This window comes from Arvicanthis niloticus, chromosome 2, assembly GCF_011762505.2.
Source record: "Arvicanthis niloticus isolate mArvNil1 chromosome 2, mArvNil1.pat.X, whole genome shotgun sequence".
Lineage (NCBI taxonomy): Eukaryota > Metazoa > Chordata > Mammalia > Rodentia > Muridae > Arvicanthis > Arvicanthis niloticus.
In genome coordinates, this window is record NC_047659.1 from 134,421,888 (window position 1) to 134,447,068 (window position 25,181).

Sequence of the window (25,181 nt, forward strand, 5' to 3'; positions counted from 1 at the left end):
CAGGCAGGGCTGGAACCACAGTGTGGGCAAGTGGCGCCACCTGCTGTGAGTGTCTGAAGCACTTCTACAAGCAAGCCTCCTGGGCCAGCAGCTCCCCTGCTAAGGCAGTGAACTCTGAGGAAGGTGCAACCATCAGGTGTCAGGCCCCAAGAGGGCTCAACCCCACAGCACAGCCTAAAGAAGGGCACAAATGGGCCCACGTTACAGAACCGAGTCCCTCCTGCCCTGTGCCAGTAAATTCTTCCTTTTCTAAGTCTTGGTTTCTTGGTTCTCGGCAGTATTTTAAGACTATATAACACTTAATCTGTAAGATTTTCCAGAAAGCTTGAGATAGACAATATTCCCTTTTTAAAACCCCACCTTTTAAAAACAGATACACGACCTACAGAACAGAGAAACTAAGTTATCCGTTTAAGGTCACACAGCAAGTACAAGACAGAGCCAGAATGCAAAGCTGGGCTGTGGAACTGGCAGTCTCCAGAGGATGGTACTGAGCAAATACTCATTTATTTCCTGTGGTGGCTCCATGGTGTGGCCCCAAGGATGGGGCCTAGGGCACAAAGAGGAGCATGGGTTACAGAAGGCAGGGCAGAGGACAAGGCCCCAGGCAGGGAACGGAGGAGAGGCCAGGTTCCAGGGCTCTCCTTGCTCTCACGCCTTAGGCAACATTGGGCTGTGGAGAAGGAAATCATTATTTCAACTATAAATAAATCTACTCTCTGAGGAAACTGCTGTCCAGGTGATGAGGCCCAGCCTCTCCATGACTCCTTTCCAGATGCCCCACAATCCGAATCTGAAAAACTACCTCACCTCTTAAGTTCACCCTGGCTCTCGGAGCCAGAGCAGCAGTAGAGACAGGCCACTGGCTCCCTTCACTGGCAGCCCAGGGCCTGGGTGAGCCTGGCATTCACTATTTGGGACCAGGCTCCACATAAGAGCAGGAGCCTCAGAGCCGTCCAGGCAGCTCTGAGGCTGCACCTGCAGATGCTCTGAGGAAGCAGCTGGGCCCCTGCACGCGGCCGACATTTGCTAGGAGCGCTGACTGCAGAGTGGCCTGCGTCTGCTGCTCCCGGCCGGTCACTGTTGCCCCTGGGTCACAAAATACTCCTCTTCACCGTCTTCTTCCTCCTGATGGCTGCTCTGGAGCAGCAGCTCCAGGTCAGCGTTGGAGCCCAAGCCCTTCAGGGGCTTAGGGCCACCATCACCTTGGGGTAGACACACCACAGTTACTGACCTAGGAAACTTCTCTGGGGATGGCCCTATGTCCTCCCAGGGTGGCAGCACTAGCTGGCACAAGTCCCAAGCTACAGCAACAGCTGGTTAGAGGTGGCTGGATGGCAGGACAGTCAGTAATACTAAACCATGGGGAGGAGGCCACGGTACCTCTGGAATGTAGAGCCTTGAGGGCCACATGCAGGGAGATACCAGAGAGGCAGAGGGCGAAGCCCAGCCAGTTCAGGAGGCTGATCTGGTCACCCAGTAGGTGAGCTGCCAAAAGCAGGGTGCAGACTTCCTGTGAGTAGAGGCAGGACATGGGTCAGAAGCTGACTCTGTGGTCAGGAGAGCAGGGTTCTGTTTACACTGAGGCCGAAGCCAGACCAGCTGGCGTGACAGGCAGAAGTTGGGACCTCTGTGCCCAGATCACTGGCCTGCAGACCTGGTGTTACTGAGACGCAGATGCATGACTCTCAGCAAAAGCAGAATGCCAACCAACCCCCAAGACTACTATTGCACAGGTGCCCTCAGCGGTAAGGGAGTCTGCTGTTGCTAGGCACCCACAGATGGACAGTTCTCAGCATGGCTTTGTTGAGACAGGCCTCTCCTCATCATAGCTAGAAGACGTTTAACACCCAAACCTTTGCTTTGGGTGTCATTGCTCTGGCATGGGGTCTACCCGGCCAGATGGAAACTTCTCCCTAGACCTGGCCTCTGTGCCCAGCTCTCAATGCTGGTACTTTTCACTGATCAACCTTGAGTGTTCCAGGCTACCTACCAAGTAACTCAAGCTGCCAGTCTAGTACAATGTAGGCACACCACAGGCCTGGTGTGTGAGGCCTGGCCTGCATCCTCAGAGCTATGTGCTGACATAACAAGTGACACTTGCTCAGCTCCACAGGGGAAAATAAAATCACAGCACACCCTGGGCCACACTCTGCCATCTGTTCTCCAACCCTCTCAGGGTGCAGAAACAGGGACAGAACTGCTAGACCCTCATGGGGCTCCTTCCAGGGTAGGTCTGGGGTCACTTCCCAGTGTGTACCTTAAAAATGCCAGCGATGGAAAGTGTGAGGCTCGATGTTCTGGAGACCAAGAGGAACTCAGAGAAGCCCAAACCAAAGGCCAGAATCCCGCCAAGGAGGAGGCTCCCAAGAACCCGCAGGAGCAGCCCTGTATCCTGGAAGCGGAAGATCTTCTCAGAGGTGGACAAATGGAGACCTGAAAGCAACAGGGAGAGAGCGGGAGGCCAGGGCCTGCGCAGCCTGGCTGGCCCTACTCAGTAGCTACTGTGTTTCTTCAGCATGGTATGGCAGGGTGTAGGGGATTTGGCTAGCTGATTACCTGAGGTAGGAGAAAGAATGGGAGCTTTAAAATAGTCCTCCATAGATGGCCTGAGACTGGGGACCAATGTGGCTACTACAGAGCCCAGGGCAATGCATGTCCATTATCAGAACAAGAGGAACTGTATCTGTGGGCTCCAGTGCCCACAGATAATAAAAATAAAATAAAAAGCAACCCCCCCCCCGCAACCCCTGAGCTGAGTGTGGTGGTACACACCTGTCATCACAGCACCCGGGGGTGGGGGCAGATGGCTGGTTCAAGCATCAGGGACTGTATAGGAATGCAAAATATACAGATACGGGACCCCTCATCTTTAGATTGTGTGCATGTGAGTGTATGTACAACACACACACACACACACACACACACACACACACACACACTCAGTATTGACAACGCAGAGCCTTATGCTCTACCACTGATCTACACAGCCCAGCCAGCATTTGGGCCTTGCTATTATAAAGCCATGTATGACTGTGGTGGAGACGGCCCCTTTTGGTTGTGGGTTTCCCTACTGACAGAATGACAGGGCAGCGACTAGATTGTCACTTCTTCAGTAAGCAGTATCATCTAATGAGCTTATCTCGAAAATAAAAGCAACCCCCCCCAACCCCTGAGCTGAGTGTGGTGGTACACACCTGTCATCACAGCACCCGGGGGTGGAGGCAGATGGCTGGTTCAAGCATCAGGGACACAGAAAGCTCAAGTCCAGCCTGGGCTACACACTACCCAAACCACCCATGTGTAAACTCATGACAAAGCTACAGCCCCTTGTCCCAGAGCATACTGCACAACACACCAATTTTTGCTTCGATTTTCAGGAGAGGGGGCTCCTTCTTAAAGGGCTCCCAGGCTCTTCCTACAGCAAGGGCGCAGGCTGTATTAAGAGTGGATGAGGTCGGCATCCACTGGGCACAGGAGACATAGGAGGGCACTGAAGGCAGATGAGCACTTTGGGGGGGCTAAAGAGGGAGAAGGGGTGCAAAATTCCACAGCAGCGTGCCCCAGGCCAGGAGCCTGGCGATGACGAGAGAGCCATCTTGTTTGGTGCTGGGCTCAGAGCGCTGCAAAGGCAAATTGAAGGGAATTCGGGAAGAGCAACATAAGTAATGAAGGCGCTTGGGGGATTAATTTACCAGAGAAGATTAAAGAAGCTAAGTCCATGCAGCTTTGCTAAGTGGCTGCGGCCAGGGGCCTGCGGATGAGGTTTGCAGAGCGGGAACGGTGAGAGGGCTGGAAGGGGGTGAGGGCGGTGTTTGCTACAAGGGGCATAATGAAGGAATGGGGAGAGATTTTAAAAAGGAAAAGCGTGAGGCTCCACACACAAGTTTCCCGGACAACAGGGCTGCGGAATAATTTTCTCACAGAGGCTGGAGATGCTTCGCTGCTTGAAACTTAAATGAATATGGGATGGAATTTTCTGTAATGACCCTGAGGACAGTTGGGACTCTGAGAAGGAAGGTAAACAAGGGACAAGGACTAATCCCAAAGCACTGGAGGAAGACAGGTGACAACATTCTGTCCACCTTGTACACCCCCTGGCCTTGCCTCTCCCCAGAGTCACAGGAGATGAAACAATTGTCCATGTACCCAGGCTGTCCCCCAACCCCAGCTATGGAAGGCACCACTCTGCCCATGCTGGCTAACAGCCACGGCCGAGCTCCTGCCCTGCTCGCCAGGGTATCCGGATGTCAGTTCACCCGCCCTCCCCCCATCCTCTACCATCCCCGTCTCCAATCCAGACATTCCACCTGTGACAGACAGACTCTGCTCCCTGGGAGGCATGTACACTGTATGACGGTGGGCCTAGCCTCCTGATGCCAGCCTGGGGGCACCTAGTCTGGCTTGCTTATGAGCTGGGGGACTGTGGGCAAGTTTTTAACACTATCTGTTTTCTCAGTTTCTTTCTCCTGCTGAGTAGGGATGACAACAGTCCTTCACCTCTGGTCGGAAGGGTATGTCAAACCTGTGCACTTAAAAAGTCACAAATAGCTCAGGTGCCTCTGGGCTCCTCACCCTCCGCACTGGCTCCTTGTATTTCACACCTAATTCCTCTGCATCTTTGTCTCAGGGGAATCTAGTCATTCTGTGTATCTGTCTATTCCCAAACCACAGATGCTGGGGAGGGACTGAGTTCTGGATCCGGGTAACTTCTGTGGCTAGCACCGTGTTGAGCTCAGAGTGGTAGTGTTGGATCTGCTGTTCTATGGTACCCAGAGGGAGAAGACTGAGCGTACCTTCAAATATAGCAAACAGAGGGAAGAGGCCCAGAAACATGAGTGGCTGCAGGTGGAACATGGTGTCGATGGGGTTCTGGAGGCCTGCAGGACAGGACATGGCAAGTTTTGTCAGGCCGGGCCTGTTGGCCTATGTTTACCCAGCTCCCAACCCTCCCCAGGGGCTCACCAAGATCGGCTTTCTGCAGAAGCATCTGTGTAAGGGTCCAGCGGATGCCACCAATGAACGAAGCCCCCAGCACCAAGGCAAAGCCCTCCACGTTGAACTGTGTGGACTTATAGGTAAACATGAAGAGGCCCCCAGCAATGAGCAGGACCACCAGGACCAGGGCTGCACGCTAGAGGGGAGACAGTACAGCTCACTGGGAGCTCCAGGCTCAAGCATGTGCCACGTTTGCATTGGGAATCAGCACCCTTCCTTTTATGCCTCATCGCCTCCAAAGGTTCTGGCCCACGGGTGAACTCAAGGCCGACACGCAGTGGGCGCGTTCCTAATACCATACTTGTTATGAAATACTCAAGGACTGGTACCCATTCCAGGCTCCAAGTGCCCCCCTAACAAACAGGAGCCACCGAGTCGCCCCAGAGGAACCCCCGGCCCTGGGCCCACGCTGACCCTGCTGCACTTGTTTCTAATGTTCGGCCATCACCCTCTTAGGTCTTCTCCCCGAGAAAGACATCCTAGAGACAGGGGCCGGCAGTCTCCTGCCTCAGAGAGACAAGGGATGTGAGGCTCACCAACTCCTCCAGCTTGAAGATCAGAGAGAAGATCAGGATAAAGAGCACGGCAGAAGATTTGGTCATTGTGTACCTGGAGCAGAGCAGATACCCACGATGCACGGCTGCAGACCCGCCTGAGGGCAACCAGGCCCCAAAGACCGAAAGGAGCCAGCCAGTGGGGTCTGTGCGGCTATGCCACCTTTCATGGGAAGAAGTCTCTAAGAGGCCTGACTGTCACTGAGGGGGTAAACTGAGGGTCTGACACCAAGCTTACTCAGTCTGTTCTTTACCCGGCTGTTGGTAGAGACCAGGTAAGGATGACAGACACTTGGACAAAGAGAAGTGAGGGGCTGGACTCTCTGAAGCAAGACATCAGAGCTGTGACCGCGACAGGTGGGCTCTGACACGCGGTGCTCCACTGCCTGGTCCTCCTCTCTGCTGCCTGCCTCCTCCCATCCTCGACCCCCACCCACCCTGCCAAGAACTCACGGCTACTCTGTCCAGTCCCTTGGCTTCCCCTTGCCGCCTGGCCTGCTGGTGCAGCCTATCTCTCTGCTCTGGGCTTACGAAAGAGCTGAAGGCTTCCTGGAGTGTTGTCAGGTGCCAGGGAGGAGTTGGGGGTGGGGCCTGGTTCCAGAGAGTGGGGGCGCAGCTGGCCACACTGCTGGCTGTGCGGACAGACCACCAGCTGGCCAGAGCAAGTAAGCTTGGCCTGAAGGGGGCGGAGGTATGGTCAGTACTCACAGGGATACGGTGATGTAGAGGAAGCTCCAGTTGGACAGGCCCACGTCAAGTGCTGTTGCCAGTGCTGTGGGGACAGGGACACCCAGCCAGGGCAGCCAGTTGGCAAGCATGAGGCTGAAACACCTGAGGCCCTGCTTGTCTTGCCTTTCCACCAAGCAACTTAAGGTTAACCCCTAGTCAAAGAGTCTATCCTGCTTAGGGCTGGAGCCCATCCTGACTGGCTAGGCCTGTTAGTCTCCTCTGCTAAACAATTCAAACAGTTCCACACAAGAGGATTAACTGCTCAAGGGGCACCTGGCCCCCCACTAGCCCAGCCTGCTAACCCCCTTTCCTCTTACTCCCCTGTCCAGCAGAGTTCTCAGCTCCCTTTCTGACCTCACATCCCCAGGGCCAGAGGTTTCCATCCACTCTAAGTCTTGCCCACTCAAGACTAGTCCTAGGAAATCTTTTAGCCCAACCTAGAGTGGCCACATGGTTCTGTTCTGTGCTTGGAGCCCACTGAGGCCCATGTGAACCAGCATGTACAAGGACGATGCCTGCTTGGCTGAGACTTGGGACTGAGACTTGGGAGGTGGGGGCAGGTAGGGTGTGGCCACAAGGGCTTCTGCTTTCTGGCAGCGCTCCTCACGCTGGACCTACCTGTGGGGGCCACTCTTCTGAGGTAGTCAGTCCAGCTGAGCACCACCCGGGCCCTGTGGCTGGAGCACTGAACCAGTGCCCTGGACAGGGCGGAGAAGAGGAAGATCACGGCCAGGTGCAGCATGGTCATGAAGAGCGGAAAGTGGAAGCTCTGTGGGGCCCAAAGCAGACAGCAGGAGTGGAGAGATGCCACACAGCCTCTTTATCTCCTCCCTGTGGTGGCAGGGGCCAATGCAGTGCTATGCATGATGCCATGGAACAAGGGGTTAGTCCCCACTGTGGAGGTCACACAGGGAAGTGGAGGCCCAGGGACTCACTCCCTGCCCAGTTTCATTACTGGCACCCCTGCAAGCCACCTGCTTAGGTCACCCGGGACCAGCGTCCAGGAAAAGCCACCATGACCCAATACAACTATACGACTATGGCCGCCCTCGCCCGTTACCTTTGTCAGCCATTTGTTGTAGAACGTGATGCCTATGGAGAAGCAGTAGTAGAGGAGGACCAGGCCCAGGGTCAGCACTGCCTTCCACACAAAGGCAACGTCCAGGGCCCACCTCCCCATCCGTGGGCCAGTAAGAACAGGAGCCTCTCTTGAAGGTGGCTGGCAAGGAGAGCCAGCAGGACTGGACCACGGTTCTCAAAGGGCAGCTCCCCTGGCTGGAAGAGTTCTCTCGGCCTCCATGATGTGGAACTGGCAGTGGGCCCTTGATGGAGTCCTCACCTAAGGGGCTGGTGGCCAGAGGCAAACTGTTCCATGGTTAGCTGGATGCAGAGGTCACAGGTCCCCAGCTCTACTGCTGGAGAGAAGAGAGGCGGGGTCTGGTGGCGTGGCTACAGACCAGCTCTGGCCACCAAGACCAGAGTGGCCCCCCACGGGTCCCACCCCAGTCCAGGTACTTGAGGCTCTAGTGTACATCAAACTGTCTTCCACATGGTCCTACTATGTGGGACCTTTCAACAGATGACTGTGGTCTCATCAGCCCTGGCTCCAGCCCTTCAACAGTTCCCAGCTGCTTTCATGCAGGCCAAAGCCCTGCCTGGTAGTCCAAGGTCTAATCTGGTCTAGTCTATCACTGCCAGTCTGTTTCCAGCAGGGATGGAGGGAACACTACACCCAGCCCACCCCTCCTCAGTACAGCCCACTTCAGTACAAATTCTCTTCCTCAGGAGCCTGTCTATGGCCCATCACTCTCCTACTGTTTGGTAGCAACTGAGAGGGGCGTGATTTGAGTAGGCAGACCTTTTTTTCTTTTTAGTGCTGTGGACAAAACCCAGGGCCTCATGCTTGGGGCCGTGCTTTCAGTGAGCCACACTCCATCCCCTTGTGTAATGCTTGTAAGGTAACATCCACAAGGGCCGTACAAACATCTGCCCTTCTCTCTGTTCCCTTTTAATCTGGTGACTCTATGACAGAGAGTGTGTATGGGATTTCAGGTCATAGGACCTCAAGTGGGTCAGCTGTACCTTGCCCTGGTCTCCAACAGCTACTCTCAGGGAGGAGTTGCCTGCCAACGCAAACTACCACCTGTCAGTCAGCCCAGGAAGGGCAAGCCTGGCTCAGGGGCCCTGGCTCTGTGTGGGTGAGCCCTGGCTCACTGTTCTGCATCTGCTTCTTCAGGTGTACTTACAGGTATTTCCTCCCCACTGTGCTGAAATGGCAGCTCCTCTGGGAGCCTTCCAGGATCATGAGATCAGGCTCCTCTCTGACCAGGCTGGACAGACTGCCCTGCACTCTGGAACTTGTTATCACATCTCCCTGAGGGCAAACTGAGTTGGCTGTGGGCTTTGCTCAAAGGACTCCTGGACTGTGGCTAAGACAGAGGAGCCTGGGAGCCCTGGGTGGTGACCTGAGGAGGCGCCCAGCGTTTAGTGAGCAGGGACTATAAATATGAAGGCTACAAAGGATTCTGCAGTCTGAGCACCTGAGAGTCACCAAGGCAGAGGTCGGCCACTGGCTTCAGCAAATGTTTTCCAGGGCTCTGCCATACACTGAAATTGTTAAGAACACCACGTGCCGCCCAAGTGGGACTGAGAGTCCTCATTCTGGAAAACCCACTTTGTGGACAGCAACAGTGCTCACAGCTCTGGGGCTGCGGGCATGGTGGCTGTGAGCTTCCCCTCACAGTGGGCTCACTCTCGTGCTCGCTACAGCAAGAGGACCCACCAGTGGTCTCAGCCAGTGGTCTCACCAGTACCACAGAAATGGACAGGGGGACACGTGTCTCATTTCACCACCAATACCTTCCTTTCACACCACAGTGTGGGTGCCACTGACGTCCAGGTTAATAAACAGGCTGTGACCCGAGGCATGGTGGGTCCAGGGGGGAGGCCCTGCCCCACTCGCCTAAGGCAGCCTTGTATCCTGACCCACTTTCTTTAGGCTGACATCTCCCCAGCATGCAACCGGCTCTGGTCACCATGAACTCCAGAGACAGATCCAACTGCTGACTAGACCTGTTCACCTGGGCCACTAATCTCAGGTTCCTGTGGACACTGCTATACAGCTGGGGACCCAGGGTCAAACCTTTAAACAGACCTCCAGGTTCACATTCTCTCAAGGCTAGGCCTATGCAGCCTGGCACTACTGACTCTTTCTGAGAGAGGCCAGTCTTCTATGCTGCAATCTGTTAACAAATCCCTGTTCCTACCTACCAGATACCATAAGCATCATGTCCCTGACCCCAAGTTGTAACAACCCAGACTGTGTCTAGAAATTACTTTATAGTGTTGGTCTAGCACATGGAGGGTCTGAGTTGAGTCTCCAACACTCTGGAACAGCCCACATGGTGTTCCCTGAGAACCACTGCCTCCCCTTCCCAGACAGTCATGCGGATCCTACACGCCAGGGCATCCTGTTCCCCTTTCTCTCAACTTACTAACCTGTACTTCCGTCCACTTCCTCCTGGGTCACTGTACTGCCATCTGGCTACTATTCAAGCCTCACTTCTTCAGAGAGCCTGTCCAGCTCCCCACCTCTATGGGGCACCATGCAGGAAGTCACCTATCCTCCCACACAGACAGAGCTCAGCTAGAAAGAACCCCGGAAGCAGACAGCCACTGGCTCGGTGGGTCCTCACTAAGCAGTGGTTGGCCTCACACTGGCTATACAGATGTAAAACCCCTAAGGTCCTCACCTTCCCTCCAAGGCAAGGGAGAGCAGCCTTCTAATCACAGCTACCCAAGCAACAAATTCAGCAAGTGTCCTTTTCCCCAAGAAACAGCGGCTATCTCAGAGCAGGGCGGGGCAGCTGTACACTCGGCTGCTCTCTACCTCCTCAGCTGGACCGTGGGTGTACAGCTTAGTGCTTCAGAGCAGACTCTAACATCAAAGACCCATGAGAAAACCCATCTGTGTCACCTAATGACCGAGACTCCATGTTATCTGACCTGCGCCGACTCAGTTTCTCTAGCCGTGTGGTCTAGGGACAAGGGTATCACTGGCATGAGGAGCAGCACTTGGTACTGGCCTACAGTAGGAGTCATTCCGTGACCTACAGCAAAGCTTCCCAGTGCCAGGCCCACTCCCTTACCTCAGTCTGTCAGGCTGTTCACACAGGCCGCAGTTACTCTTCCTGCCACTTCGCCAGAGCCCAGGTTTCTGTGGCTCCTCTCATGAAACTGACAGCTTCCTTCTCAGAGACCTAGTGGGTGCAACTTGCCACAGTCTCTGGAGTCTTCTGTTTCCTGCAGAGTGGTTTGGCCAGAGCCTTCTCTCTAACTCAGCCTGCAAGCACTGACGCCTGAGGGCTGGAACCCAGCCCACCAAGACCACCCCAATCTCTCTGTGAAGAAAGAGGAACCCAGTTGCTTCAACCAACAGCTCAACCGCAAGGTGCTGCAAGGAGCTATCTTAATATTCCTCAGGTCTCCATCTGACTATGCCACAGCTTCCGTTCACCTACTGACCGCACTTGCCTGCAGTCCACAAAGAGCCAGAGACTGGTGTGATGGACGGTTAGTGTGGTCAACCTGACAGAACCTAGGTTCACCTGGGAGAGGGGCTCGGGCATACCAGGAAGGGATTCTCTTGATCAGGTTAACTGATATGAGGAGACTCGTGTAGTTGTGGCCAGGGACTCCTAGATTCCATAAAGAGGGGAGACGGACACTAGCAAGCACTGATGGCCCTTAAGATTCTATGCTTCAGGACTATGGAAACGAGGTGACCAGCTGCTTCAAGCGCTTTCTGCCCTGACTTCCTCACGACAGACTGCACAAAGAACTATGGGGGGAACTAAGCCCCTTCCTTCCTTTAAGTTGCAACAAGGAAAGAAACTTAAGTTTGCCAGTTTCAATAGACTGAAGACCCCTGGGCTGGGTCCGCAAGTCCTCCCTGGATCCTGCCTGCCAGCTGTAACCCCACGTACGGCCGTGTGCCCAGCACATCAGCCGGTGTCCTGCTCGGCAACCTGATGCTCTCTGCTCTTGTCACCTTCCCCAGGGCCCCCACTGCGCGTGGCACTTCCCACCGCGTGATGATCGTGTTTGCTCACGTGTCCCTGCCGCGCCTGCTCGGCAGTATCCATCTGGTATCCCCCAAGACCCGGCCCCTCGTAAGTGCTTGGTGAATGCCAGGCGAACCGGCACAGAGCCACAGGAAGGCTGGGGAAACTGAGGCCGGGCGAGAACGCAGGGGACCGCCCACCGCACGCCCACTTACCTCCGCCGGGGCCCTCGCCCGGAGACTCCTGCCGGAAGCTCGAGATGGGTACTGTGCCGCTGGAGGCGAGACTTCCGCCGGAAGCCGGTGGGGTGGGCGGAGCCAGAGCAACTATCTAACTAAGGCGACCACAGCAAGCTTTCTGACACAGTCCCTCTGTATCTTTCCCCTAATCGAGCACCAGGAAAGAATCACAAATACTAATAACTCTATAGTGTTTTTTTTTTTTTCTTCCGGGACCACAAGCAACTGGGAAACGACATGACAACTATTAAATTTTAGAAAGACGTAAAAGGTGCCTGGCAAAGTAATAATGGACACTTTGTGAAATTACATATGCCTATAAATTTCTGAGAATTCTTCAATAAGCTGAGTACGGGAAGATCATACCAGAGGAAATGGAACCCGACAGGAAGGGGGGTGAGAAGGATCTAGTCTTATCGGGAGCCCAGGAAAGCAGGTTGTGGTGTGTGCCCGGATTCTAGGTAGAGTATGTGGGCTGCAGAACCGAGCTGGCCCAGTTCTCAGCTTCTGCTCATCCGGGCTCTACTAGAACTGGCTGCAAACAGGAATCCTTGCACATGACTTGGCTGGGCTCCTGGCTCCTAGCAGAAGGCTCAAGGCCAGAGCCTAAGCTGTGCTTTGTGCACACTGCTGCTGTAGGCTGCTGCCAGCTGGCATCACGAAAGCATTAGTTGATTCAATGCTTCCTAAGACCTACAATGGTGCCCATCGCAGCCCAAGGTCTTGGCTTCGTTCAGCCCTCAAGGCCTGTGTTGCATGCACTTTCTATGCCTTCTGAAAGCGCCTGTCCTCACCCCCTTCTGACAGCAGCAAGAGGAAGTATCTATTTTCATCACTGCCTTCTTTCAAGCCTCCCAGCTACCAAGGCTGCTGATGGGAGCAACAGCTTAAATCACCAGCTGGAAGGCTGGGCACTAAGTACAGGCAACACACGGGGTGCAGAACATGTCTTCTTTGAAAGGCACAAGTACTCGAGCTGTTCCCTGGCTGTGTCCCTGGCAGGGAAAAAAGGGAGGATGGGTTCTTGGGGGTGTACAGTATGCTTTTCCACGTTGTACCCAGCGGGGATGAGCAGGAAACACTCTGTCCTGTACCACAATCTGTGAGCATCCTTAGCCAGCAAGTGTGAGTAGTCTGCGCATGACAGCAGGGGAGGTGAGGGGAGAGGGAGATGCTCTTGGAAGTGGCTGGGAGCTCCCCAGACACTCCCAGGCACACTGAAATGAAGGCCGCCAGGCAGGTCCTCGCCCTTAGGGCAGGGAACGAGTGCAGAAGAGGTGTTGATAGGAACCCGTCTACATGAAAGAGTATTTATTGAAAACACGTCACTGACAGGAAGCCCCTGGCTGCTCTCTGGTTACACTCATAGCTCATGACTGAGCGCACAGTTTTGCTCTCAATTTTATTTTCCCTTAAACATTCTATCCTAGGATAGGAAGATCTTATATAAATATATATACATGTCTGTATAAGTATGGCCTATAGTAAAGAAAATATATAGTACACTCTTCATCAGGTAGTACCCACCATGCCAGGCTGCCAGTACTGAACACCACCGTGTGAACATGCGTCCGGGGAGAGCTGTGCGTGTGCTTCCGGTGCCGCAGCACCAGTGAAGGCCCATGGCACAGCTGTGGCACAGCCGCTGGGAAATCATGGCTAATGGCAGAAACCACAGTGCCAGGAAGGAGAGAAAGGGAAGGCAGTGCCCCCTGTCTGGGGGGAAGGGGAAGCAAACAGGAGGGCCTGTAACTAAGGGGGCATGGGGCATTCTTCCTCAGCAAGGAAAAGATAGAACTGGACGGGGTGAGCTAGAGGCCTCAGCCTGCCTTTCCCTGCAACATTCCTAGAGCCTAAGAGAGTGGGACTCAGGCTGGGGCCTCTGCCTGGCCAGGATGAGGCTGAGTGCTTGGGGGAAATTACTACCTGTCCTGATACCTGCATGGACAAGAGATGGGCATCTTTAGAGACTAGAGATGGTAGGGCCAAACCCAGAGGCAGCAGCATCTTGGCACAGGATAAGGCTGGAATGAGCCCTCAGAGACCTATTAAGCAAGAGCTCAAGGCCTGTTCTTGCCTGAGCCACTCCAAGGCTCTCATCATCCCCAGGCCTCTTGTCTCCATGGCAGCCTTTCATGGACCAGCTCTAGCGCACACCAGTTCTCCAGCAAACCACAAAGTAGGCTTGAAAGGAAAGGGGATGGCTGTCAGTCAGTCCAGTACCAGATGCAGATGCAGACTCAGGGTAGGAGGCAAGAGCATCTCGAGTTCACTCCTTCAAGCCCAACCCAGGCTCTGTGGTGCTGAGAAGGGCAGCATGCCCTGACTTCATGACTCCTGGTGGATGGGACAGAGAGAAGTTCTGGGTCCCACTGGGCTTGAGGAGTAGTTGCCACAATCACTACAGAGTCTGTACAAGTAGAGGGCAAGGCACGGGCGCCAATGTGTCTCTCCTGGGCCCCAGTCTTTGCTGTTCAGCCATAGTGATAGACGAAGTCATAGCTGCTGGGCTCCTTGGGGACTGGAGGTGGCGCCTCCGGGATCTGAATGTTCTCCAAGTCCAGAAGCCGGAGCTTCACCTCCATGCTCAGCAACGTGTCCAAGTCGCTCTTGGTTAGCTCGCTGGACATGTCCTTCCCCAGAAGGGCGCTGAGCCCGTCAATCCAGATACAGTACTGTGGGTAAGTTGCAAATGTCACACACTAGCTCCTGGGGCTGCAGTGGGACTCAGCAGCAGTACTGCTGGGTACCATCCAGAATGTGCAAAACCCATGGGAGACAAGAGCAAGGGCGGCTGGGACATGATCACTATCAACTAACTGATGGTTTATGGGGGATTCATGTGGGAATTAAAAAAAAAAAAAGTGATTTACAATGCAGTTAAGGAGAACAAGAGAACAGAAACCAGGACCAAAGCAGAAACCTTACATTTACTCAGTGAACATACACTCACTCAATGAAAACACACACTCATGAACACACATTCAGTGAAAACACTCAACTCAATGAAAACACTCAATGAACATACTCAAAACACTCAATGAAAACACACAATGAACACACTCAATGAAGACACACTCAATGAACACAACACTCAAAACATTCACTCAATGAACACACACTCAACAAACATACACACTCAAAACACTCAATGAAAACCCAAACTGAATGAACACACTCACTCAGTGAACACACACAGTGAACACATTCAGTGAACACACACTCAGTGAACACACACTCAATGAACAGACACACTCAGTGAACACACACTCAATGAACAGACACACTCAGTGAACACACACACTCAATGAACACACACACTCAGTGAACACACTCAATGAAATGAGCAGGAAGCACACAGGGACTCAGGGTTGCAATTTGGGTTAAGAAGAAAACTCCATTAATGTTAAAATATGTTTTAAAGGGAAGTACAAAGGAAACTGACATAGCATGCATGATGGCACATGTTTATAACATCCAAGCACTTGGGCTATAGAGGTAGGAGGATCGGGGGTTCAAGGCTAGCCTAAGCTACAGTAAGTTTGTGATTAGCTCCAGGTTACATGAGACCTTGTCTCAGAAAAACAAAACTTAAGCAGAGGCTCTGAGAACGAGAGGGTATAGCAGAAGCTCTGCCCGGCAGCCCTCTGCTGCTGCTCTCCTTTGTCTGAGTCTTGTTCACTTTGTGTCATCCAACAAAGCCCTACTGGCCCAATGTCTACTCCTCTTGAAGCTTGACCCCAAGTGTTCAACACCAGCCCCTCAATTAACCATAAGTTGACTGAGTCAGGCACTAACATCTTCCTGGGCTCCAGGTGAACTAGGAGTTCCTTGTCAGGAGGAGCAGATACATCTGGCTCCACAGCCTGACTAGGTCGGCTCCATGTAACTGAGATTCAGCTCACCTGGGAAAAGTGATTGTGAGATTACATAGAGGAAACCCTCCTCATGACAGGCTAGCTGCTCCTAAGGTACAAAGTGAAAGGCTGGGTGTATGGAGACTTTTAATCCCAGTCCTCTGTGAGTTCAAGGCCAGCCTCATCTACATATCACTCTCTCTCTCTGTTTCTCTCTCTCTCTCTTACACACACACACACACACACACACACACACACACACACACACACACAGAGTATCCACTCTGGCCATCTGGCTTCTGGGGGACACTGCTGTGCTCACCACACCTCCTATCCAACTGAAGAACCACAGTGAGGGAATCAGTGCTCACGGGCGGCAGTGTGGCACAATAGTGAGGGAATCGGTGCTCAAAGGGCGGCAGTGTGGCACAATAGTGAGGGAATCGGTGCTCACGGGCGGCAGTGTGGCACAATAGTGAGGGAATCAGTGCTCACAGGCGGCAGTGTGGCACAATAGTGAGGGAATCGGTGCTCAAAGGGCGGCAGTGTGGCACAATAGTGAGGGAATCGGTGCTCACGGGCGGCAGTGTGGCACAATAGTGAGGGAATCAGTGCTCACAGGCGGCAGTGTGGCACAATAGTGAGGGAATCGGTGCTCAAAGGGCGGCAGTGTGGCACAATAGTGAGGGAATCGGTGCTCACGGGCGGCAGTGTGGCACAATACTTACCTCATACTTATTAGGAGCAATGAAATTCAGTGTCTCATCTGGATCGTACAGGATGGAGAAGGCCAATTCCAACACCTCCTACAGACAAAGAGTTGGAGTGACTTGGAACAGTGACTGGTTATGATGTCACCAAGGTCCTTAGGCATGTACCCAGGTGTGGCTGGACCTGAGCCCAGTGTCAACGGACCTTAGCCACCCACTGTTAACTGACCTTTAGCTCACCCACCCCCTGCCACAGTCACACCTAGGATGTGGTGATAGTGTTTTAAATTTGGAACTTTGATGGTGATGCCTGCCTGGATCCCAGCAATTAAGAGGTCGAGGATTTGAGGTGGCTCAGAGCTGCATGGGGAGACCCACCCTCCCCCAGAAAGCAACAAACAAAACTTATTGCAGCAAAGTATTTTCAACATTCAGAGCATCGAATGTCAGGACCATATACTACCCTACGTTTTTATCTTAGATCTCAAGATAATTGGTTTCCTCTTTCTATGGTGCTGTACTCAGTACAAAAAAGTCCTGGAAAAAAAAAAACAAAAACAAACAAACCCTCCAGCAAAAACAAATCACTGATGAAGCGAGACAGTCTCAGCATCAAAAAAATAATTACAATGCGGAGTCACATGTGACCAGCTTACACCCATGTGCTCACAGAGTCACATGTGACCGGCTTACACCCATGTGCTCACAGAGTCACATGTGACCGGCTTACACCCATGTGCTCACAGAGTCACATGTGACCGGCTTACACCCATGTGCTCACAGAGTCACATGTGACCGGCTTACACCCATGTGCTCAGAGAGTCACATGTGACCGGCTTACACCCATGTGCTCACAGAGTCACATGTGACCGGCTTACACCCATGTGCTCACAGAGTCACATGTGACCGGCTTACACCCATGTGCTCACAGAGTCACATGTGACCGGCTTACACCCATGTGCTCACAGAGTCACATGTGACCGGCTTACACCCATGTGCTCACAGAGTCACTCATGACCAGCTTACACCCATGTGCTCACAGAGTCACATGTGACCAGCTTACACCCATGTGCTCACAGAGTCACATGTGACCAGCTTACACCCATGTGCTCACAGAGTCACATGTGATCGGCTTAAACTCATGAGCTCATAGAAAACTAAAAATCATACAACAGAGACATAAAATGTGGTCATGCCTGTGTAACGCTAGGAACCAGCTCACTGCTTTAGGAGGTTCCTGCAAGGGGAGTCAAGCCTTTGGCCTCTCCTGTTCCATCAACTGCACCACAGGAAGCCAACAGTAGATAAAGGCAGGTTTCTTCACAGAGAAGTGGCTCAGCTCATTAGTACACAGAATACCCTAGTGTTCAAGGCCTGAGCAGCTGGAGCCTGTTGACATGGCAAAGCACCACACAGCCATCATGGGCCTCTGGATAGGCCCCAGTACCACGTAGGATATGGCCAAGCCAGGGCAAAGACAAACCTGAACCAAATCAAACCTCTAGGTCCCTGTACTAATTTGCAGATCTGGGACAGAAGAAACGTGTAGAGACCCAGTCAGCAGAATGGAGACTCTGGGAACAAGCGCATAAGCAACATGGTCGATTACACAGATAAAGTCGGGGAAGAGGGTGGAGGGGAAGGCTCCAATGAAGGACTCAGACGCACACACTGCAGCCAGCACACCTGCCGGAATGCGTTCGGAACTGGGTACAATGTGTGCACGTGTGGACATAGTAACATTTATAAGACAGCGGGTGGACGTTTTAAAGTGAATGGAGTATTTCATATTAAATAGTGGTCTTTTATCTTCTGCTAGGTAAGCTAACGGGACTCCATGGCTGTATCCTTCAGAGATGTGCAGCAGATACTCATGAAGAAATGGTGTGCCACTAGGGGTCTCCCAATGTCATAAGGAGTGGGCAGCCGAATCTGCCAGGGTTGCTGAGGCTGGTGAGGCGTGCACTGAGATCTAACTATTCTTACAGTGTTCAATGCTCTTAATGTTGGCTGTATGATTTACAGTGGGAGACAGCCTGTGCAGGCCGAACCATGTCTGCAGTTTTCATGGACAGGAGCTGGTGCTCAGCCCCACCTGCCTCTCACCTTGTTCTGCTTCAGGGCACTCTTCTCTTTCATGTGAGGACAGTCTTTCCCAGTGACGATGGCCTTAATGTCTGCAACAGGAACTGAGAGACAATGGGAATTACTATCTGGAAGCTGCTGCTGCAAGCTGGTCGGCACTCTTCAGTGCTGAAAGGGAAGCCAAGGCAGAGTACCAGGCTGTGGCAGCTCTCAGCCCCGAGGGCCCTCCCAGCTCAGGGAGATGTGCATGTGTTAGCCTGCCCTGCTCCTCTGTAAACCCTGGCTTCATCAAAGCTCATGGGTGTTACTTGGGTTCTTCAGGGAGTAGAGCCTTGGGCACCCATCCTCTTCTCCTTCCCATAGTGAAGGTGACAAAGAGGCCAAAGCAAGCAGCATCACAGCTAATAACCAAGCTGCCACCTGCTAGACGGTGCCCCGAGGGAATGTATGATTTCTCAGTCCTCTGTGGATGGAAGTACGGTGTTAAACCCATTGTACCAGATATGAAAGCAGGTGAGGATTAGTTCACAACATCCAGCCTTTGCTAGGGGCTAAGCCAGGGTTTTCATTTAGACTGTAGCTTTAGAGCCTTTCAATGAAGTTTTGTCCTGCCCTCCCTGACACACAGGCACAACAGGGATCTCAGTAACTCTCCCAACCACCCTGAGGTGGGCCAGAGAGAGGATCCTTAGCAGATGAGGAGACAAGGGATGCATGCTTGAGACCAGACACTGGGCTTGAGGGACAGGGCCTGGGCCAGCACTCAGGACACTTGCTGACACACCAATGGAGACATGCACCTACTTTTCTCCTGCAGGGATTCGAATGTCACCTCCCCTTGAGGGTTGTCATCCAAGTCACCATAATGTAAAACCTTATGGTTCAGCGCCAAGCGGCAGTGCCAGAACCTCTCTGGAAAACAAGGATGGCAGGTGAGGCACAAGCAGTGCAGGGCAAAGGGCGCCATACAGAGCCAGGTTCCCAGGCAAGCATCCCAGGCAGACTCCCGATGCTCCAGCTGCCCCCTTACCTTGCCTACGACGGTTCCCGATTTTCCGGAAGCTGCTGCCCTCACACAGCCGGTTCAGACGCTGTTGCTTGATCAGTTCTAGGATCTCAGGCTGGATCTTTTCTCGAAGCTCCCTGTGGGCACATTAACCCAAGTCAGCTTACGACTGAGCTGGTGGAGGTGGAGGTGGAGGTGGTAGGAGACTGCATCCCTCACGGGCTCTCTCAGCTGACACTCACACAATCGGTGGGGACTGGAAGTCATCCTGGCTCATCCTCTCAGACTGGCGCAACCGCAGAATTTCTGAGTAACTCAGGCTACGGAGTTTACTCTTGAACTGATCCAAAGAGTTGGGTTTAGAGGGCAGAGCCCGGGTGATCTGCTCTCGGACAACTTGCATAACCTGGGCAGAGAAGGAAGTCACAGGCCGCTCTGACAACAGACAGGCTGCCTAGAGATGAAGCTGCTCCCTCACCCAGTGTCTCAAGCAGAGTGGGCAACACAGAGTCCTGACCTCAGGTAGGGATTCAGGTCACATGACAGACGGTAACAGGACTTTCCTTTCTCACACACGTCAGGGAATGGGTTCTGATCTCAACTCTTTTTTTTTTTTTTTTTAAATTATTTATTTATGTATGTGAGTACACTATAGCTGTCTTCAGACACACCAGAAGAGGGCACAGATCCCATTACAGATGGTTGTGAGCCACCATGTGGCTGCTAGGAATTGAACTCAGGACCTCTGGAAGAGCAGTCAGTGCTCTTAACCACTGAGCCATCTCTCCAGCCCCTGATCTCAACTCTTAGATGCTTAATCCTTCACCAACTCAGCAAGATGAACTGTGCTCAGGCCTCCATCGCCCTTGTCTCTACAGAGAGGAAGACATCTTCCTGTCCTTGATGCCATGAAGAACAGGAGATGCAACATGGAAGGCAGGACAGAGCGCCCAGCAGACAGGGTACTGCAATGTGACAACTTCCCTAAACAACTGAGAGAAGGAAACAGGATGCCTGCCTCCCAGTGTACATGTGGCATGATCCTACTGAGGAAAGAAAATTCTCAGAAGGAACTAATGAGCATGTGCACACACACAGGCAAAGAGAGAGAGACAGACAGACAGAGAGAATCTTATTGGCATCTCTTCTATACACTTTCCAAGGTTTGTTGTTTTGTTTTATTTTCTTGAGACAGGGTCTGGCTATGCCCGCCAGCCTCACACGCACACCCCATTATGTCAGCTCATCTCCGAAATTTCCCCAGTGGGATGGTCAGCCTGAAAACACTGGGTTCCTGGACTGTCAGCCTGTGAGGGCCTAGCACAGTGCTCCACTCCAGGGCACTCAGAGCACCGAGGCCTGAGAGGCACCATGATGTGCACAGCATGCCACCCTTCCCGCCTTGCTGACACTGGCTATTCACAGAACGCATCTACCACACTGTGGCCATGACAGGTTCAGCCCTTCTGCTCAGCTATTTCCCTGACCCCTGTGGAGGACAGCGGCAAGTGCTAGCTTTCCCCGGTAAACACAGGTCTTGGGCATCATGGAGAAGATGCCCGTTCAAGGTTATAAAAGGAGTCATGACAGTTGAGACTCAGGCTCTCTAGCGCTTAGACCTTGCTGCCGACCAGGCTGGTTTTCCAGCTCAGGGATTCCCCAGGCGCTGGCCAGCTGTCAGAGGCTGTCCCGTGGTCTTCTCCCAGCAGCCTGAGCGGCTGTACTGTAGTACTGACCTTGTTGAAATCCTCCGCTGTTGCCCTCATCTCCTTCCAGGTCTTATTCAGCAGCTGGATACAGATCCCAAAGAGCTCCTCAAAGGCCCGGTCATGGGTGAAGAACATCGGGTGGTAGTCATTGCGCCCTTCATTTGCTGTGGAGAAGAAACCGTAAGTAAGCACGAAGGCCCTGCCCTCAGGCACCCAACTGGCAACTCTGAATTCTCTGCACTCAAGTCTGAGGCCAAAGAGGACAGACCACAACTACAGCCATCAAGGAGCAGAAGGGGCTTTCCTCGAGCCGTCGGCGCTCTGTCCTGTTACAAACTCAGCCAGTCCTTACACAGCAGCACCGGGGAGTTTTGGAGACACCTCAGATCACTAGTTCACGAAACAGCAGCTATGATCACCATGGACAAGGTAAGTGGATTGAGAGCTCATGGAGTGAATAAGAACAGGTGTCCCCTGCCTAAGGCCCTCCAGTCCCTCCTGACATGTGGCTGGTGCAGACTTACGGAGCTCCCCGACCTGCAGGATCTCACACAGCATCTTGGTGAGCTCAATGGCACTTCGGCCGAACGGACACTCGTGTTTGTCCTCCCGGCTACTGTTCTCCAGCACGATCTACAAGCAGAGAGGAAGTGGGGGTTGAGGGGAGGCAGGCAGGGATGGACACTAGGAGTGAGGGGCTGCCCCGGCCTTTACCCGGATGTAGGTGTCCTGGTGGACTTTGGCCAGGTACAGCATGTTGTCCAGGGCCAGCATTCCAGGAGGAGTTTGGGTGAAGTCCAAGGCTGGGTTGATATGGTTCTGGAGAAACCAGGCAAGCAGGTGTGAACTCGAGTCCTCGTGTGTGTGGAATGACCTGGGGGCATCCTGTCCTCCCTTTCCCTCAGCTCCACCCTAGCTTGTCTGGCTCCTGGAGCACTGGACTAAGACTGCTTCATCATGCAACCCAGTACCAAGTAGGTTCGCAGTACAGTTAAACCAACCTCACTCCCAGCTGAGCTGTGTTTAACCAGACACTAGTCAACTGCAGCTGTGTGAAGAGCAAGCTGCATTGGTGAGTTGATTCAAACAGGCTGTGGATGCCACCCCTTCCTCTCCACTGTAGGACAGGGGTCAGAAAATGGAAGGTGGAGACTAAACCTTAGCCCAGAGGTGGGGAGGCACACCATTAAGGTGAGAAGCGACAGAACTTTACCCACTGCAGGCATGTGGTCCCCTTTCCCTCTGCCAAGGCTGGCTTCCTGGGCCTGTAATTGATGGATCTGGTTTGCATGCCTAAGTGGTTTACACCCACTGGGAGGCCACAGTCAAGGCAAAGCAAACACAAAGGCCCTCACCTCTGTCTGCTACTCCAGGGCTAGCACTATGAAGGGGGAGCTGCCGGGGCGGGGAGGGCACTTTGGTACTTACAGTGAAGCCCAGCATTTTATAGTCCTTGGTATACATGGCCTTGCGCTTTTCAGTCCCACTCCCAGGGACACTGCTGGGGTCAGACTCTGCGTCGAATGCAATTCTCCTTAGTTCAAATATAATGTCTCTTTGAGCCTGGGGGTGGGGGAGGGAGATAATGCAGTAGGCAGGTCAATCAGCTCCCAAGTCAGTCTCTTGGAAGGGACCAGTAGGAGGATAGAAGGACAGAAGAGGGCTTTGTCCCGAGCTCTCAGGAGATGCAGCACATGCTAGTTTTTACAGGGCTCAGGGACCACTTCACACAGCATTGCCAACACTCTGTGGGTGGAATGACCACAGCCATTAAGACACAGCACAGCTTACACCAGGAAAAGCCCCTAGCACCTGGTCATTGGGATCCATCTTGGTCATCATTCTTTCTTCCAGAAGGTTAAAGGTCAAGACTTGAAGGACATATAGCTGATGGGCCATCTCTGTTTTGATTGGACGATTCCCTCTGATCACATGCTAGAGAAAGAAAGGCAGGAGCAGGCTCAGTCTTTCCTGAAGAGTTGTGTGGGGAAAGGGGTGCAGGGGTCGGGCTGTAAGTATAAGCACGCCGCACAGGGATCGTTTCCTTCCAGTCATGGTGCCCGCACGCTCTTGAGTGGAAGGGGGCGAGACTCAGCCAGAGCAGGTCCTCACAGGCCTTCCTCTCCACTCTTGGGCAGGGGAAGTGCAACTGAGAATGTGCTCAACCTCAGACACCAGAGGTGGGGCAGGCACACCGGCCAGGAGACACCTGCCAGGCTTGCACCTCACAGGACTAAAGCCAAGCACCAGTGGGCACATGGTAAAGGGACACTGGTGGACAGGCTCTGGACTAGGTCACCTTAAGTGACATGGAGCCACCTCTAAGGAAGGCCACTGCTTTCCTACCCACCCTCACACCGCCCTCCCCATCCGTTCCTTCCCTGTCAACCCATGTCAGCCCCTGCCTGTCCTTCAGCCTCCCCTCTATCCTCCCAAAGTCAGCTCAGCAGTTCCCTCTGACCTGGACCCCAGCCTCCCTCATCCTCTCACCCCCTGACTGTCCCTCCCTGACCATCTTGGCTAATCACTTTGGGTATCTTATGTGGGTCTCAACCTGTCCTTCACCCCACAGCACTCTGCTTTTCCTCCTGGCTCCCCAGACTTCTCAACCAACACATCGTGAATCCTGTCACTCTGGGTTCTTGTCCAGCTTCTGCCATGTCCCTTCCCGTGTCCTTTGGGTCTTACTCAGTGGCCCTGACTCTAGAGCCTCCCTGTGTGGTGTAGCAGCCACCAGTCATGTGCGGGCATTTGTGACTGTGGACTGCAGCAGCTACCAGTCACGTGCGGGCATTTGTGACTGTGGACTGCAGCAGCCACCAGTCACGTGCGGGCATTTGTGACTGTGGACTGCAGCAGCCACCAGTCACGTGCGGGCATTTGTGACTGTGGACTGTAGTCCTTCCTCCTCACTACTCTCCATCATTCATAGGATGACTATGAAGAGAGGGGAGTGGCAGTGTGCTCCTGGGTTTTGCTCACGGTTCTCAGGTGAGAGGGAGGGAAAGTGCTCTACCAGCAATGGCTGCCGCTCTCGGGCTTCAGCAGACAGCATGCAGAGGTACTACCTGGGTAATCAGTTAAGGCCGGAGGGTCAGCTGTCTACTCCATGGGACCCTCTTCTGAGCCATCAGGCTAAGCCTCAAACATAAAAGATTTTCCCTGTTAATGCCTCCCCGTGCCCACATGCAGATGGGGTTCCTAGGCCGTTGTTCTGGAGGGCCCCAAGCAATGGGCACTCCCCATTCCACATGTGTTGGAAGGGAGCAGGGGCTGCAGTGACTTGAGGATCAAGTCACACAAGGTAAGGCCATTGGATTCTGCAGGGTTGCTCAGAGCTTTCTTCTAGAGCTCTGTTACCACACACATGCACAAACTCAAATGTGCACACGCGCGCGCGCACGCGCACACACACACACACACACACACACACACCTGCTGCCCACAGATGCCATGCACCCTGTCAGGCATGGTCTATGTATTTTAGCCCCTTCAGTCTTCACACCCAGCTAAGCAAATCAAAGCCCAGGGATGCAGGGTTAACTGCTCAGGATCAAAGCAGACTGGAAAATGGCCAAAGCCCACCATCAGCATCAAATCTTTCACGCTTGACTCTGATGTTTTGTCTATTACCTTCACTGTTGTCTTTGGGTTTTCCTTTGTTTCTGACAACTAATACACTCTTTTCCTTTTGGCCCAGGTCTTGGCTGCTGTCCCCACCCCCATTCACTGCCTTCCCATAACCCACACCATCACTATGGTAACAAGAGTGAAGACCTCTTTCCAGATTCCTCTTGAGCCCCGCAGCAAGCACCCAGCTCCTGAAGCATAGTCCACGGTGATCTAGAATCCAACTGCACCTGTACCACCACCCTGAATCTCGGCTGTGCTGGGGAGGGAGACTAAGGTCTAACCTGGGTGCTTTGCCTGGGTGCCTAACACTTGCAGCTCCTTGAACGGCTTCCCGACCCCTCCCTGCAGAGCAGATCTCACTGGTCCTGCCCTCTCTCTCCTAGCCACTGCTGTGATGGGCCCCACCTTTCCCAGCAGAGCACCAGGCTTCCCCCTGCATGCTCCAGGTCTCAGAGCACTCTGGCTCCCCTTGTGCTTGCTTAACAGTTCTGGACTGTAACAAGCGGTGGACATTCACCTTCTCCCTGGAGGGGCTGCAATCTCTTGGGGACCATGGGGATGACTTCCCAGAGGCAGTTTGGCTCAGAGAAGTCCAAGA

General features: G+C 53.3%; 2 protein-coding genes and 1 long non-coding RNA gene across 7 annotated transcripts in view; 1 reads left to right on the forward strand and 2 right to left on the reverse strand.

The window, feature by feature from the left end:
* Positions 1-488: 488 nt before the first annotated feature.
* Positions 489-11,702, reverse strand: Slc35h1 (solute carrier family 35 member H1). 4 transcript variants are annotated; one of them, XR_013108989.1, is made up of 11 exons: positions 10,430-11,532; positions 7,342-7,696; positions 6,900-7,050; positions 6,261-6,324; positions 5,535-5,607; positions 4,966-5,134; positions 4,797-4,880; positions 2,261-2,436; positions 1,384-1,513; positions 811-1,205; positions 489-673 (listed from the first exon to the last, which is right to left on the reverse strand). XR_013108989.1 is itself a non-coding variant. In XM_034495090.2 (11 exons), exons 3-11 carry the CDS (start codon positions 7,459-7,461, stop codon positions 1,078-1,080), a joined length of 1,095 nt encoding a protein of 364 aa, XP_034350981.1. In that variant the 5' UTR covers positions 7,462-7,693; positions 10,430-10,681; positions 11,560-11,702; the 3' UTR covers positions 489-1,077. The 4 variants fall into 4 exon arrangements, 3 of the variants coding, with proteins under 3 accessions (XP_034350981.1, XP_034350984.1, XP_034350980.1); XM_034495090.2 differs by adding an exon at positions 11,560-11,702 and having other exon boundaries at positions 489-1,205; positions 7,342-7,693; positions 10,430-10,681; XM_034495093.2 differs by lacking the exon at positions 10,430-11,532 and adding an exon at positions 11,560-11,683 and having other exon boundaries at positions 489-1,205; positions 7,342-7,693.
* A 1,177-nt stretch (positions 11,703-12,879) lies between these two features.
* Elmo2 (engulfment and cell motility 2) overlaps positions 12,880-25,181 on the reverse strand; it is a 37,024-nt gene continuing 24,722 nt past the window's right edge. For both annotated transcript variants that reach the window (XM_034495099.2, XM_034495098.2), the window contains 11 exons: positions 22,763-22,885; positions 22,379-22,513; positions 21,665-21,769; positions 21,475-21,583; positions 20,978-21,114; positions 19,484-19,647; positions 19,266-19,378; positions 19,040-19,147; positions 18,257-18,339; positions 16,169-16,246; positions 12,880-14,258 (listed from right to left, as the gene is read on the reverse strand). In XM_034495099.2, coding sequence (XP_034350990.1) covers positions 14,058-14,258; positions 16,169-16,246; positions 18,257-18,339; positions 19,040-19,147; positions 19,266-19,378; positions 19,484-19,647; positions 20,978-21,114; positions 21,475-21,583; positions 21,665-21,769; positions 22,379-22,513; positions 22,763-22,885 — 1,356 coding nt within the window. In that variant the 3' untranslated portion in view covers positions 12,880-14,057. The remainder of the gene's footprint in view (positions 14,259-16,168; positions 16,247-18,256; positions 18,340-19,039; positions 19,148-19,265; positions 19,379-19,483; positions 19,648-20,977; positions 21,115-21,474; positions 21,584-21,664; positions 21,770-22,378; positions 22,514-22,762; positions 22,886-25,181) is intronic.
* Positions 21,240-24,976, forward strand: LOC143441503 (uncharacterized). The gene is made up of 3 exons (XR_013108990.1): positions 21,240-21,379; positions 21,856-22,022; positions 24,651-24,976. It is a non-coding gene; the product is annotated as an uncharacterized LOC143441503 (long non-coding RNA).